Source organism: Peromyscus californicus, unplaced genomic scaffold (genome assembly GCF_007827085.1).
Source record: "Peromyscus californicus insignis strain IS unplaced genomic scaffold, ASM782708v3 Scaffold_5__1_contigs__length_169319896, whole genome shotgun sequence".
Taxonomy (NCBI): Eukaryota; Metazoa; Chordata; class Mammalia; order Rodentia; family Cricetidae; genus Peromyscus; species Peromyscus californicus.
In genome coordinates this window covers 159587963-159603286 of record NW_026294573.1, presented here as the reverse complement: position 1 = coordinate 159603286, position 15324 = coordinate 159587963, and the positions used below count along the sequence as shown (strand labels likewise).

Genomic DNA, 15324 nt, shown 5'->3' with positions numbered 1-15324 from the left:
AGCCTCAACTCTTCTACCCTGTCTGAGCAGTTACCTTCACAATGTCTCCCTCCTGTCCAGCAGACCTTTGGGCTCTTTGATATGTCTATACATTGCACATGCCATTTTCTTTTCCCTAGAATGTTCTCTATGTCAAGGGTTCTATAATTTCCTTAAAACTAAAAATCATGTGCTTGCTTGTCAATACCTACAGCTGTCACACTTCTCCTCGGGTCTGACTGTAGGGTTGGGAGATGGCTATAGGAAGCTGTGTAATTGGCTACACATTCATCCTTATTGAGCACTTTTAGGAAACCCTTTGTCCCCTACTCCACCTTCAGCATATAATTCAGTCACTCACTCCTTCATCTTGCAAGGCTTTGGGGAGTATAGATACAATTCAGTCCTCCAGGACATCAGACGTCTCCTCTAGTTCCACTCACTACATAGGTTTCTTATTACCGCTATCCAGGGCCTGTTATAATTCACTTGACTCTGCGCTTCATTCCTCTTACCCCACCCCCACCTCTACCTCGGATCTCTATTATCTACAAAATAAAGTCTGCTCTTGGGTCAACTCAGCAAGTGATTTGAACATCTACATTTGAGGTACTAGTCTATATCTGACACAGAATTAAATGCAACATAGTCTACAACTACATGGAATGCAAGATGTCTAAGATGGAATGTCTTTGGCATTTAAAAGTCTTTCAAATTTTGACCCAATGTACCTTTTCCTGGCTATCTCCTGAAGGCGACGTCACACTATACCCAGTCACCCTAGGTCCTTTGCACAGCTATGCTTTTTACTGGGAATGTTCATTCTTCTGTGGTGGATAGTCCATTTATTTCTACTTTCCTAGTGTCCCTAAACTTTGGTTTAGGAAATCTCATTTTTTCTGTAACCAGTCTCAGTCTTGCTGCTGCTGCTGCTTCTCTCTCTCTCTCTCTCTCTCTCTCTCTCTCTCTCTCTCTCTCTCTCTCTCTTTCAAGACGGGGTTTCTCTGTGTAGTTTGGTGCTGTCCTGGATCTTGCTCTGTAGACTAGGCTGGCCTCGAACTCACAGAGATCCTCCTTGAGTGCTCTTCAGTGCTGGGATTAAAGGCGTGCGCCATCGCCTGGCTGTCTTGCTGTTCTTACATGCATTTTACATCTTTTCCAAAGGTTTGTCCCAGGGTTGAGTTTGCATTTTTTTAAACGTAATTACTGGTTGCTTTTATTCCCCTCTGATTTGTAAGTTCCCTGAAGTCAGGTATGGCTCTCTTTATTGCCCGTTGTATTAAAATGGTCTTGAGCCTATTTTTTAGATGTTAACTAAAATTCATTGAATAGATTACTGAAAAAGCCCCCTTTTAGAGTCTTTGGTGCACTTGCACAAGTGAATTTACCGCACGTTCCTGTACCTACTCCTTCCTTCCTTTCCTTTGTATTCTTGTGTTGTTCCCTCTGCTCTGGAATGCCTTTTGCCACATCCTTACAAATCATCTTTCTACCCATCATCGTGTGTAAATATCATCATCCCTGCAAGGCTTCCCTTCATTCTTCTGCTCTGAAGTCTCTCTTTCAAATGCACTCATTGCATTATCTCTTTTCAAAAAATTGATTATTTACAAAGTTTATTATTGTTATTCTTACGACGATTTCATCACTCATTAGGTTAGGCTATGTCGTTATAATCTGATGTTGTATTCACTGTACATTTATTCTCTATCTGTAAAATTTAAATTTTGTTCTTTATTTCCAATGGGGGTAGAGTCATTGTTCTCAGGTGTTTTAATGGAAAAATGATCACAAGTTAATCATCTGAAAAATAATGTCACTCTGTACCAGAGGGACTGTGAACAGAGGAGAGACACAGAAAAACACTCTGAGGAAGCACTGTTAATAACAGCTCAAATTCAGAAAACCAACCAACCAATCAAACAAACAAAAAACCCCAAAATAAAACAACAATAACGACAACAAAACATTCCCCAGCAGCAGAAAATATGAATGAATCATGAAACAAAAATGTAACAATGAATGGAAAATAAAAACCAAAGAACGTATACTGTGTTGTTCCACTTACATAAAGTCCAAAGAAGAATTACCTCATTGTTTAAGGACTAGTATTTAGTGTTATGGCTATGAAGAAAGATCAAGAAAATAATTACTTAGTACCACCAAGTGAATATCTGTGGTGGCGCGGAAGGGAGTTTGATAGCTTACATGAGGTGGTGGGGACTTCTGGATGCCCTATTCTGGTTTCTTTGGTGTTCTCTGTATAACTCTTTATTAACCTATCTCTATTGTGTGTACATAGTTTTCTTTAGGTTTGTCATGTTTTGCAATTAAAATGTTTATTTATTTAAAGGTTATATGCTCTAAGATCAATAATTAATTAAAAAATGGGAACCTCATAAAACTGAAAAGCTTATGTAAGGTAAAGGACACTGTCAATATTACAAAATGGCAGCCTACAGAATGGGAAAAATTTTCACCAACTCCACATCTGATAGAGGGCTAATATACAAAATACATAAAGAACTCAAGAAACTAGACATCAATAAACCAAATAATCCAATTAAAAATGTGGTACAGATCTAAACAGAGAATTCCCAATAGAGAAATCTCAAATGGCTAAGAAACACTAAAGAAATGTTCAACATCCTTAGCCATTAGAGAAATGCAAATCAAAACTACTCTGAGATTCAATTTTACACCTATCAGAATGACTAAGATTAGTAACACAAGTGGTAGCTCATGCTGGCTAGAATGTGGAGCAAGGGGACCACTTACTGGTAGACTGCAAACTTGTACAAACACTATGGAAACCAATATGGCAGTTCTGCAGAAAACTGGGAATCTATTTACCTCAAGACCCAGCTATACCACTCTTGGGCATATACCTAAAGGACACTCCATCCTACCACAAAGACACTTGCTCAACTATGTTTATGGCATCTTTATTCATAATAGCAAGAAACTGTAAACAGCCTAGATGTCCTTCAACTGAAGAATAGATAAAGAAAATGTGGTACATTTGAGGGGTGGTTGCACATGACTTTAATCCCAGCACTTGGAAGGCAGAGGCAGTTCAAGGCCAGCCTTGTCTGCAAAGTGAGTTCCAGGACAGCCAGAGCTACACAGAGAAATCCTGTCTTGAAAAAACAAACAAAAAAAAAAAAGAAAAAGAAAAGAAAAGAAAATGTGGTACATTTACACAATGGAATATTACTCAGCTGTTTAAAAAAATGGCATGGCCACGTGGTTCTGGAATTATGGATAGAAGAAAGGAACTATGGAATTTGCCCTTGTGACTAAGGCCGCTGAGGCCAGGCATGTGACAGGGGTGTTCCTCAATAGAGGCCTAGAGAGGCCATTGTGTGAAGCTGTGAAATTGAAGCCTGGATTGCCTGGGAGACCCCAAGATGTTAGAGATGCCAGAGTCGTGGAACACCTGCTAAAGGAGAGCCGCTAACAGGGAGTGGAACCAGCCCAAGTGCAAGAACTATGCTGCAGTTAGCAAAGAAGAAAGAACTTGGAGATCTGAAGAGCGCTTTGATATCAGATATGGAGATACAGAGTTTGAAGTTTTCCCAGCTGGCTTTTGGTCTTGTTTTGGTCCAGTATTTCCTCACTATGCTCCCTTCCCTGTGTTTTGGAATGGTAATATATATCCAGTGCCATTATATGATGGAAGTATGTGATCTACTTTTTTATTTTTATTTTATGGAGAATTACAGTTAAGAGATTGTTTGAATCTCAGAAGAGACTTACAATTTTATACTTTTAAGTAAGTTTCAAACTGTTAAAGACTATGTGGACTTTTGAAGTTGGACTGAATGCATTTTTGTATTATGATATGGCTACAACCCTTTGGGGGCAGGGAGTGGAATGTGGTGGTTTGAAAGAAAATGGCCCCCAAAGGGATTGGCACTATTAGGAGGTGTGTCATTGTTGGAGGAAGTGTGTCACTGTGGAGGTGGGCTTTGAGGTCTCATATATGCTCAAGTCGTACCCAGAAAGACAGTCCACTTCCTGTTGCTTTCTGATCAAGACGTAGCCAGCACCATGTCTGCCTGCATGCTGACATGCTCCCCACCATGACAATGTACTGAACCTCTGAAAATGTAAGGGAGTCACTTCAATTAAATGTTTCCCAAAAACGAAAAAAAAAAAAGACATTATGAAATTTGCCACCAAATGGATGGAACTAGAAAAACATCATCCTGAGTGAGTTAACATAGACCCAGACAGACAAACTTGATATGTACTCACTTATAAGTGGATGGTAGCAGTTAAGTAAATGATAATCATGCTACAATCCACCGACCCAGAAAGGTTAGGTAACAAGCAGGGTTCTCCCTGGGAAGGGGAAATAGAATATATTTTGCAGGTGGACTGGGGTCAGGGAGGAGCGGGAAATGGTAGGATCGGGTGGCGGAGGGGAGGATGAAGGAAAAGAATACTGGAAGACATGATTGGAATTGGAGGGCATTTGAGGGGCCATGTGGAAACCTAGTGCAGTAGAAACTCCAAGGATTCTACAAGAGTGACCCTATCGAGGACTCTCCCAGAGGACCCCAGTCCAGTACCCAGGACAAATGTCAAGTTGCTCTCCCAGAGGACCCCAGTCCAGTTCCCAGGACAAATGTCAAGCGGTTCACAAACACCTGCAACTCCAGCTCCAGGCATCTGGTGCCCCTTCTGGCCTCCTCAGACACCCCTAAATATGTGTACATAACCCACACACAAACACATACACAGACGTGTTATTAAATTTTTTACCAAAGAAAATATATTTAGTACCAAAACTGATAATAGCTTGATGACATTTAAATGTTAGGTTCTGTGAAGATGCCTAAACTATTAGCATAAACATGAAAAATTCAATAGTGTTTTATTTTTTAATTCCAAATTATAATAGGCAGGTGTTGTGGTGCAGACTTTTAATTGGGAGTATGTGACAAGTAGCTAATGTGACAAGAGTTATTAGAGTCACAGACAGCTCTGGCAACCTTAACAATCTATGCTTAGCTCCCTACTCTCGATTCACCAATTAAGGAGACAAGTAATAATGAGAAGCAGAGAAACGAGATTTATTCGACCTGGCCACACTGGGAAGAGAAACAATGAAGAAATTCAGTGTCTGCTGAGTTCATTTGGGGGGTTTAAAAAGAGGACAAGAGTTATTTATGCCTATGTAAACAGTCCAGCTCAAGGTGTGCTCTCACCCATAACTGAACCGCCATTGTCCGGGTTTCTGGTCTGTCCTGCAATATCAGAACTGTGTGAAATTTCTTCCTGGGAAACAAGTTCTTCCTCTGTCTGGAACAAAGGGTTCAACCCTTTTCTTGTCCCAGCATAAAATCCTAGGGAAACTCCTATACTTTGGGGTCATTATTTTAATAGTATGATAGCCAGAGGGAGGGGTACAAGCATCTCTCTTCAGAATATATTTGTTCTTGCTAGGAGGGTTGGAGTAAAGCATCAAAAAATACCTGTCAAAGCCAGGTGACTTGTAATTGTAACCTCATCACCCAGGAGGCTAAGGCGGGAGGACCACATTGAGCAAGAGGTCCTGTGTGATGGTTTTTTGCAGTGCTCTTGTCCCAAAGGAAAAGTCATGACACACAACAGAATCCACTAACAGTTTTTATCAAGACAAAGGGATAGATGTGATCAGGCCCCTGGAAGGACACGTGTGAGAAAGAGACCAGGGAAATATGGCGCTGCCTTATAAAGGCCAGGACGCACCTGCGCACACAGGCCCACGCACAGAGATCATGTGAGTAACCATGAGTATGGGTCACGCAGAATGTATGACCCGGAAATGACTTTGCAGAGATAACTAAGTGTCCTGCTGGGCATACACGACCGTGGGGCATGGTTGGATTTCCTATCACTGTGTCCAAAAAAAGAAAAAAAAAGTTTACTATTTAGTGAACAATTAAGTCAACATTGGCACATATAATCTGTTATAATCTTAATGAAGAATAATAAAAAATATAAACTCCAGAACAGGGAACATAGGCAAAGTCATTTGTTTCGCTCTGCTTGCCAGGCCAAAAATAACTTCAACAAATTGCTTGGTTCACATTTTAAGTGTGAAAGAGGAAAACTAGGGTATAAAACAAGGTGGTGGTGAAGGAATTCACATCATTATCACGTAAAATTCAGGGTGTTAATTAGATTTAGAGCTTGAGCAACAGTGATGAAGATGGGTCTGATACAGAGGAAGATCTGTCATCACAGTCTGCCCCCCTCAACATTATGGCCACGTTTGTGTGTATATGTGTGTGGTGTGTGGTGTGTGTGTGTTAAAAAACATCTTTTAATCAAGAGTTTCTCACCAGTCAGTACATTTGTAACATTTTCTTAAGTAATTACTCTTAAGAGAGATAATTTTAGTAGTCCTGACAGGCATACATGAAATTATTTTGAAATGACACCTTTAATTACATTTTGGCATGGGTTGATTCTTCAAGTATAATTTGTCTAATTAACTATGGAGATTTTTGATGATGCAATAACAGCTACTATTAACATCGCTCCTTGAAATTCCTACCAATCAAAACGGAATGAAATCTTTTAAACTATGATTTATTTTCTAGCAAGAATATTTTGAACAAGGACAAGTGTTTATCTCCTTCTCTAGTGTATGTGCTGCTGTATGCATCCCAAGGTTTCCTTTCTCCAAGGAAAATGGGCCAGCATTTTGTCAGAACTTCTGTGCATGATAGAGTATTTCTCCTACATTATCAGAATAATGATTCAGATGTTGGATCTAGTATGTGATTTAAATATCTTATCAGCTATGCTCTCTCTGTGCATCTGTTCCTCCACAGATATTGATAGTGTCTAGAGTGTGCTAGGCTCTGCTTTCCAAATTTTGAAGACACTGGTGAACAAAATAAATAACAACCTCTGCTCTCATGGGAAGCATTTCAGAGGCAGAGGAGATGGAAAAGAAACAGGCTGTAAACCAAACTAGCACATAGTAGGTGGTGGCAAATGGTGTGGAGAGACAGTGCTGAGGAGGGACAGGAGACTGTGGGGGTTAGACTTTGAGAAGGTAGGGTAACAATTTCAAAGAGGAGGGGGTAGTAAGGACAGGATGAACAAGATGTGGGGAACTTGTAGGAGCAGATCTCTTCGGGGAAGTAGCAAGAGTGTACTCTGTATTTTGGCCAGAGCTGGGAGGTCATTGGGACTGGGGGTGGTAGAGTGCATGGACAGGTATAATTATCCTGGTAGGAACAAGATATACTAAAGAGATGTTTGAGCCCCTCCCTATGGCTTATCAGACTATTGAAACAATTGTCCTTGGAAAACCCCAGTCCACCTGCAATGCTGGGAGAAGAAGAAGGCCAAAGGCTGATGCCAGCCAGAGGAGGAACTTGTCTTCCAGAAAGAGATTCCATACAGTTCTTACAAGTTGTCAGACCACCTTTCAGGGGAGACAAGCAGAGATCAGGATGGGTAAACACTTTGACCATGACTGCTCTGTTACATACATTTCTTGACTTCCACTTAAACGTGAAATTCTTGTCAGGACCCAAGATGAATTGGGGAGTGTCACTGGACCTCTTTGTTCCTCTTCCCAGTGTGAGCACATTAAGTATGTCTCTCTCATCCTTCAGCTTTTCCTATTACTTGTATGTGTAATTGTCTTACTGGGGATTGGTGGGCAAGATGAGGACCTGGACATTGACTCTAAGAGTTCCAGTAGCAGGGGGAATACTTTGAATAACAGGGTTTGGTATTAGTGTCTGTCTTGGCTTGAAGGCATTTGTTGAGGACCTTGGCATTATAGTAAGGTAGGAAATTACTGTAGCTTTTGATTCAGACTTTTCTGGCTCTGTGTAGGAGGACTATGGCAAGATCAAGGGTTTACAGGGTGTTCTATTGTAAGTCTATTGATAGACTTTTTGGTAAGAGATGAATTTAGCTCTAAGCATAGTACCAGCTGTTTGAGTGGGGACAAGTAGTCAGGTTTACAATCAAATCTAAGCACCTTTGGATTCTTTAACATCTTTCTAAGCAGGGATAGATAAAGAGCTGTTCAGACAAAACTAGTAATAGGCATTAGATGCTTTCATTTTGAATTAGGGCAATCAAACTTTTAGTTTTACAAAATTGCTACTTTTCATTATGATTACCTTTGTGCTGATTATTATGCATGAGTGTTACATGCCATGCGTATTTGGTTCTGAGAAACAAGAACTTCTGATGGAAAGAATGTGTACATGCTTGTTGAGCTGCTTAATGGATAACTATTTGATGCTGCTCCACAGTGTGTTTAAAGGGTGATTCTTCTTTGTTGCTTTGAGAGCTCATTTGACATTCTAAAAATGGATGCAATTTCAAAGGGTAGCCAAAATGTATCAATTAGCCTGACATCTAGGTCTCTTTAACAGATCTATAAATTTCCAATTTCCTTTGCCATCTTAACCATGCTAAATCATCTTGAACAAGATCATTCTTTTGAACAACAGCCTTCTTATTAGCTGAGATCAATCGAGATTAGAAAATGAAAAATACTCCAGACGCTGAGAACTTTTTATGAAACCACATTTGTAGGATGAATATTGAATGAAGATTAATGTGTTATTTTCAGCTTCTAAATCATTGATTTACAAATTTCTTTTCTACATCTCCCTGCTGGATTAAACACTAATGTATGCGTGGATGGTTTACTTGCTGGCACGCATTATCTTTCTCCCACTGAATTTATATATTAATGGAAGGGAATGACTTTTAATTTTAAATGTGCTTTGCTTTGCATACCACATGTGGTTCTAAAAGTGCTACACATTACACTGGGTGAAATAGTTTTCTGTTGAATTATAAATCATTGACTAGATTCTTCATTTTAACTATTGATTGATTTTTATCTCTTTGGATAAAATAAGGGACCCTTAGTGCATGTATAGACCCCGTGTGATCTGAACTCTGTGAGCCTTTGAAGGAAATCTTACCAATCCTTTATTATGGACTTCCTTCAAACTCTAATACTACAGATTGGCAATATTTCCACATATTGTGTATAATGTATATGGTATTATAATTCTCTTTAACATTCTTCCATGTCATAATACAATATACTACTTTCTTAATTTTCTTTCTTCCCTTAACAAGAATATAGGCTACAAAAATACACTCAAGGATTTGTAGAGCTAGTTCAGTGATGAAGAATACTTATTGCGACTTATTGCGCCAGGTGGTGGTGGTACACACCTTTAATCCAAGCACTTGGGAGGCAGAGGCAAGTGGATCTTTGTGAGTTCGAGGCCAGCCTAGTCCACAGAATGAGTTGCAGAACAGCCAAGACTACATGGAGAAACTCTGTCTCGAAAACAACAACAAAACACACACACACACACACACACACACACACACACACACACACACACACACACAGAGAGAGAGAGAGAGAGAGAGAGAGAGAGAGAGAGAGAGAATACTTATTGCTTGTCTAAGTTAGGGTTAATATTGTGTGATGAAAGACCATGACTGTCTTAGTTAGGTTTACTTACTATTGCTATGATGAAGGTGATTCTTAAAAAAAAGAGCATCTAATTGGGGCTAGCTTACAGTTCATAGGTTTACTTCATTATCAATGTGGCAGGAAGCATGGCAAACACAGGCAGACATTGTGCTGGAGAGGTAACTGAGAGTTCTACAGTAGGATCTGCAGGCAGCAGGAAGAGAGAGGGAGACAATGGGCCTGGCTGAACATTTAAAACTTCAAAATCCATTCTCAGTGATGCACTCCCTCTAACTAAGCCGTACCTACTCCAAGGCCACACCACTTATTCCCTGTCAAGTAGCACCACTCCCTGATGACCAAGCATTCAAATCTATGAGCCTATGGGAGCCATTCTTATTCAAACCACCACGGTTACCAAAAGCAACTTGGAGAGGAAAAGATTTGGCTTACATACCCTGAGTCATAACTAATTGAGGGAAGTCAAGGCAGGAACTCAAATGAAGGCAGTGTTGCTTACTGGCTTGTTCCTCATGGCTTCCTCAGTCTGCTTTCTTCCCGAATCCAGGACCACCAGCTCAGGGATGGCACCACCCACATGGGCTGAGCACTCCTCTATTAATCATTTATGAAGAAAAATGCCCTACAAGCCCACCTACAGCCCAACCTTATGGAGGCATTTCCTCAACTGAGGTTCCCTTCTCTCAGATGACTCTAGTTTGTGTCAAGTTGACATAAAACTAGTCAGCACAGAGTTCTATCATGAGGACCAGAGTTAGGATTCCAGCATCCAAATTGGGTGGCTTACAAACACTTGTAACTCCAGCTCCAAAGGATCTGACTTTCTTCTGGCCTCTCTCCCAGCATGCACACCAGCATACACACTCAGAGATAATAACAATACAAATAAGTCCTTAAAAAGTCCACTCAAGAAAAATGATGACTAAACGGATAAAGGAATTTCTTTTAATGGTGCACTAATTTCCTTGTGCAAATTTTGGTGACTTCTATTCATTTTTCAAATTACAGATTATTTTTCACTTTTTCTCCCAACCTCTTCTTTGATTTCATGACAATATGTGTTTTCTCAATTATTTGTTTTCATAATCTACAGATTTCTCCTAAGAAACTGTTAGAGCTTTCCTTTACCAAGTCTATCATTTGTGAGATAATTTGTTTAATTTCTGGGTTGACTCCTAAGCTGTAAGCTCTGTGAAAATAGAAAATAATTCTGTTTGTCCTTAATTATATCCCCTAATATCTATACCACAGTAGAGGAATATAGAGATGGTCTGTGTGTATCTGATAGATGAAAATATGGATGAGAGCTGGTTACATAGCTCATTACCCTTTTGGTTCCCATATTCTGGCTGTTCGATGTTCTCTCAGCACCACTACCAACAAAAAAATATGCAATTGGTAAACCACTGGATAATGTTTTAATATACTAGATACATTTCTGTTTAAGTGTACATGTACTCAATAATGCTTATAGTATCCATTACTTTTTTAACTCAAAAGTTTTCGAGACTTTCATATATGAGTACTATATTTTCATCATTTCCAGCCCCCAACTCCTCCTGTGTCCCTTCAACTCCCGCTCAAGTTCATGACCATATATGTGTGTGTGTATGTATGTATATATACATAGCCGTGTATGTATATATGTATATATATACACATACATGTATATATACATATGTGTGTATATATATACATATAAATGCTGAGATCATTTTGTGTTGCTTGTATGTATATGTATTTAGAGCTGGCCGATCGGGATTGGCTAACCCTCACCCCAGATGAAGCTCTACATGCTATTAATAGTTGCCAAGAGAAGGACATTTTTTTTCCATGGGTGAGCCCCCTGATAGGATCTATTACTTTCAAGGCCTCATAACAACCCCTTCCTTCCCTTCATTTCACATTATAATTAAGCAAACGTTTAGTGAATTTCTCTTCTGGACCAACTGGGGGTGCTGTACATACAATGAAAAGAACATAATCTTACTATGTACCCTAGGTTAGCTCGAGTGGACTACAGGAGCACACCACCAGACTTCACTGGGAAAACCAAAGAGTGAAGATTTAAGCCTGAACCAGCTCTTCCATTTTGATAGCCTGTGTGAATTTGGCCAATTCACACCCAGTTACCAATTGACTCTAAGGTACTTCATTTATTGGGGAAAAATAAACTATTTTTCATCTTTAGATGTGTGGACTTGAGGAAGCTTCGTAAAGGTACTTTCATTTAGTTAAGTATGAGTTAACGGTTTTTTTTTTTTTTAAAGCTGTTTACAATAAACCCACAGAAATGGCTATTTTGTCAAGTTTATCTACAGATGAAGGATCATGCGTGTGGTATGTGTGAACACACAGTGGGTGCTCAAAAGATTACAACTGTTACCATAAACTTTAAAAGGTGAGTCCCCAGCCAGCTTGATTTCCCAGCCTTCGAAGACAGCCAGGAAAGGTGGGGTCAAGGGGTCAGCAGTGGAAACAGCTGCGTGATAAAATGTGATCAAGGAAACAAATACGAAAACATGTTCTAGGGGCTTTTAGATAGTTAACAAAGATATCGGAGCATCTGGATACATACCAAATTAGAGCAAAATGTATGTTACTCATCATAATGCTTTAGATGGACAGTAGGAAATGATAGGGGCTTGTGGCTATTATAGTTAGTTCCTGTGTGTGTGTGTGTGTGTGTGTGTGTGTGTGTGTGTGTGTGTTATACTAGTGAATCTCAATGTTCAAGTTTTTGCCAGTTTTCTGCTAGACTCACCAATGTTGGATGAAATTGGATTAATTTCTGTGATGGCATGCAACACTGGCTTACTGTTCTTAGATATCAAGGTGAATTCGTCACTGATGGATGCTGTCTTTAGCAGTAGTCTCTTTATGATCACATATAGACTCTGATGATGTTCAAATACAGCAGTGTGAGTTTTTGAAAGCCAGAGCATAGACTAACTGCCATGGGCCATTTCTTGGCAGTTCACTTCAGACAGGTTTTCAGTTGCATTCTAGCATCTGACCAAAGACTGCTTGGTCCCCGGCATCCCTAAGAGGTGGGGCTGACAAAATGACCACGGAGTAAAGATGATATTATTTTCTCCAGGTATTTTCTACTTTCTGTTACTTGGATATTTATGGAAAGGTGGTTGACAAAGATCCAAACACAAGAGTAGCCCCATTTAAGGTTCAGATACACAACCATGACACTGTAAGCTTGGTATTCCTAATTACAGAGGTGATGCGACCACCACGCGAGTACAAAAGTCCTGCCATTAAGAAAAGAGGTGGACGCCATCTTCCACCCACTTGAACTCTTGTGAAGGTCATCTGATCCCGAAGGGTATTCAAGTACACATCAGCCTGCCTGATCGTACAAATGCAGAGGCTATCAGAGCAAGCCCAGCCTCTTCTGTGCCCACACCTTCACGATGGGATAGGTCAGTGTCCTGGACGTGACACACTTAGAGGAACATGACAGAAGATTCTTGGTAAGACAGGAACACTGAACTCTCTCACACTCTCAAAAAAGCCCTTTGCATATCCAGGTGGGCTACCTGCACTCAAGCCCACAGCTTTTCAGGCCGGGTCAGAGGCCCTTGGAACGTGGATTTGCTTTTCTCCAAGCCATTTCTTCTCAGCAGCCGCTCCTGGATGTGTCGCTAGCGAGGATAAAACAGTCCCTCACTTCTGGCCAACTTTTCTCGGCTCCCTGACTCCCAGAGGGCTGTGGCGCCGGCCGCCCTGCCTCCTCCCGGGTGGCCATCCGAGGGCGGGGCCGAGCCGGGCCAGGAAATGCCCGGCAGTGGGTGTCACCTGCCGAAACAACTTGTTGACTTTCAGGAGCACGGCCAGCTCGGTGCGAGGCTCACCTGTCCCCAGCGCGCAGGGCCGCTCGCCCCCCACTGCCCAGCCATGAGCAAGTTGGGCAAGTTGTTCAAAGGGACCCGCTCCTCCCGGGCCCGCGCCGCTCCCAGCGCCCAGGAGGCCCTGGCCCGCCTCCGGGAGACCGAGGAGATGCTGGCCAAGAAGCAGGAGTACCTGGAGAACCGAATCCAGAGGGAGCTCGCCCTAGCCAAGAAGCACGGCTCACAGAACAAACGAGGTAGGCTGCGCCCCAGGCCAGGCCGCTCTCACCCACTCCTACCCTGGGGACCATCTCCAGCTAGGCGCCTGTGTCCCCCTAGGCCATCTGGTTTGCCTTTCGAGGAACTGACCTGACCCCCAGGGCCTGGTGATTAAGACGACCTAAGCCAGGCACCTGCCAGGCAGGCATTATGTTCAGCTCCAAAAATCCCAGTAATCTCGATGAGCAACATTTGTATGTAATATTTAAATGACTTAAATCAATCTATAATGAACCTGAAATCAAAACTTTAAAGTCGGCATGAATATTGCTGATCATTTTCTCTTGTCTTGGGCTCATGTCTTGGGTTTTAATGGTACTTCTTTATTAAAAATCTTTTTTTTATGTGATATTTTGCTCATCGTCATTTTGTGTATTATTTTGGAGTTTAACTTGTGACTGCGTTTTCTGGATCCCCTTGGGTTTTACCCTTGGCTTCCCACTTTCTTGCCCGGATCTGTTGACTTATTACTATACATATCAATTTTCTCTTGTATGTTTATATTCAAGTCACACATGCAGCTTATGTATAAATAAATCTCTAGGGAAGCGTGTTCTAATACACTCTGGTTTATCTTGTTCCTCTGCTATTGAAAACTTCAGTTGTCTGTTGTGCAGTCCAATCTTAAAAAAAAAAACAACAGAGACAAGAATTCAATATTAAGTTTCCTATCACTGGCTTTTAGTCCACACAAAGGACTTTGAGTCAATAATGACTGTTAGTGAGGCTGTCACGCCTTGAACCTTTTGCTCTGTGTCAGAGTTCACTGGTTTGTTCAGTATAGTGCTCTGTATAGGAACAGGCCTCGCCAGCACCTGGGTGTGCATAAAAACCCAGGGAGGAAAGGAAGAGCTTTGCTCTTAATACCCGGTCGGTGGAGGACCCTGCACTCGAAGTGGCAATGACCGTTTCCTGACAGCTCTGAACAATTGTGACCCTGCGTCTGGCTTCTTTACCGTGTCAGTGGTTTGGGGGAAGGAGATAAACTTCCTCCTCTTCCCCATGCCCATCCTCTTCTCTCCATCTTTCTTTTTCATCTTCTGTGGTCTTGGGGGATACCAAGAACAGAACCCGGTGCCTCATGCATGCCAGGCAAGCGCTCTACCCTTGGGCCACACCCCCAGTCCAGGTTAGTCACAGGGAAGCCTTGGGAAGAATTAGCTCATCCTTATGATGCCTCTTTGGTTCAGCTCAGGAAAGCAGTGATGCCTCAGGGAGCTGACCTTGAAAACTCCACCCTCCTAAGAGTGGGCCTGATACACACACGCTCTTGTTACCTGCGGTGGAAAGGCCAAGTTTCATTCTTCTCTGTTATTGTCTGTGACTTTTGCCACAGTGCAGTACGGCTTAGAGCTAAGGACTGGTTTCTATTTTTATTCCATGTTGAAAAATATTTTGGGAACTTATTCGGCGGCACTCGCTAAGCAGAGACCATGCATTATGGCTGGCTAACAAGTCAGTGGTCACGCTGTGACTCCACCCTTCCTCTTAGTTGGTTGTGCACTCCTAGGACTTGCTTAGTGTCTGTCAGAGCGCAGACACCTTGTCGTTTATTTGGAACTGTGTGTGCCTTTGTTTCCAGTGGTAACTCAGTGAATATCTATTTAATGAAATGTAACATAATATGGATCATATAGAATGAGATGTAACATAATATGGGTTATATTGGTTTCCAGAGATGCTCTCCTAAAGTGTTTCCCATGATAAACAAGGACAGAACATTTGAAGGGA

The 15324-nt window shown here is 41.4% G+C and overlaps 1 protein-coding gene across 1 annotated transcript in view; it reads left to right on the top strand.

Moving 5' to 3' along the window:
• Positions 1 to 13269: 13269 nt before the first annotated feature.
• Positions 13270 to 15324, top strand: part of Chmp4c (charged multivesicular body protein 4C) — a 31347-nt gene continuing 29292 nt past the window's right edge. The window contains exon 1 of the mRNA XM_052716735.1: positions 13270 to 13571. Within this exon, the coding sequence (XP_052572695.1) occupies positions 13382 to 13571 (190 nt within the window). The 5' untranslated portion in view covers positions 13270 to 13381. The remainder of the gene's footprint in view (positions 13572 to 15324) is intronic.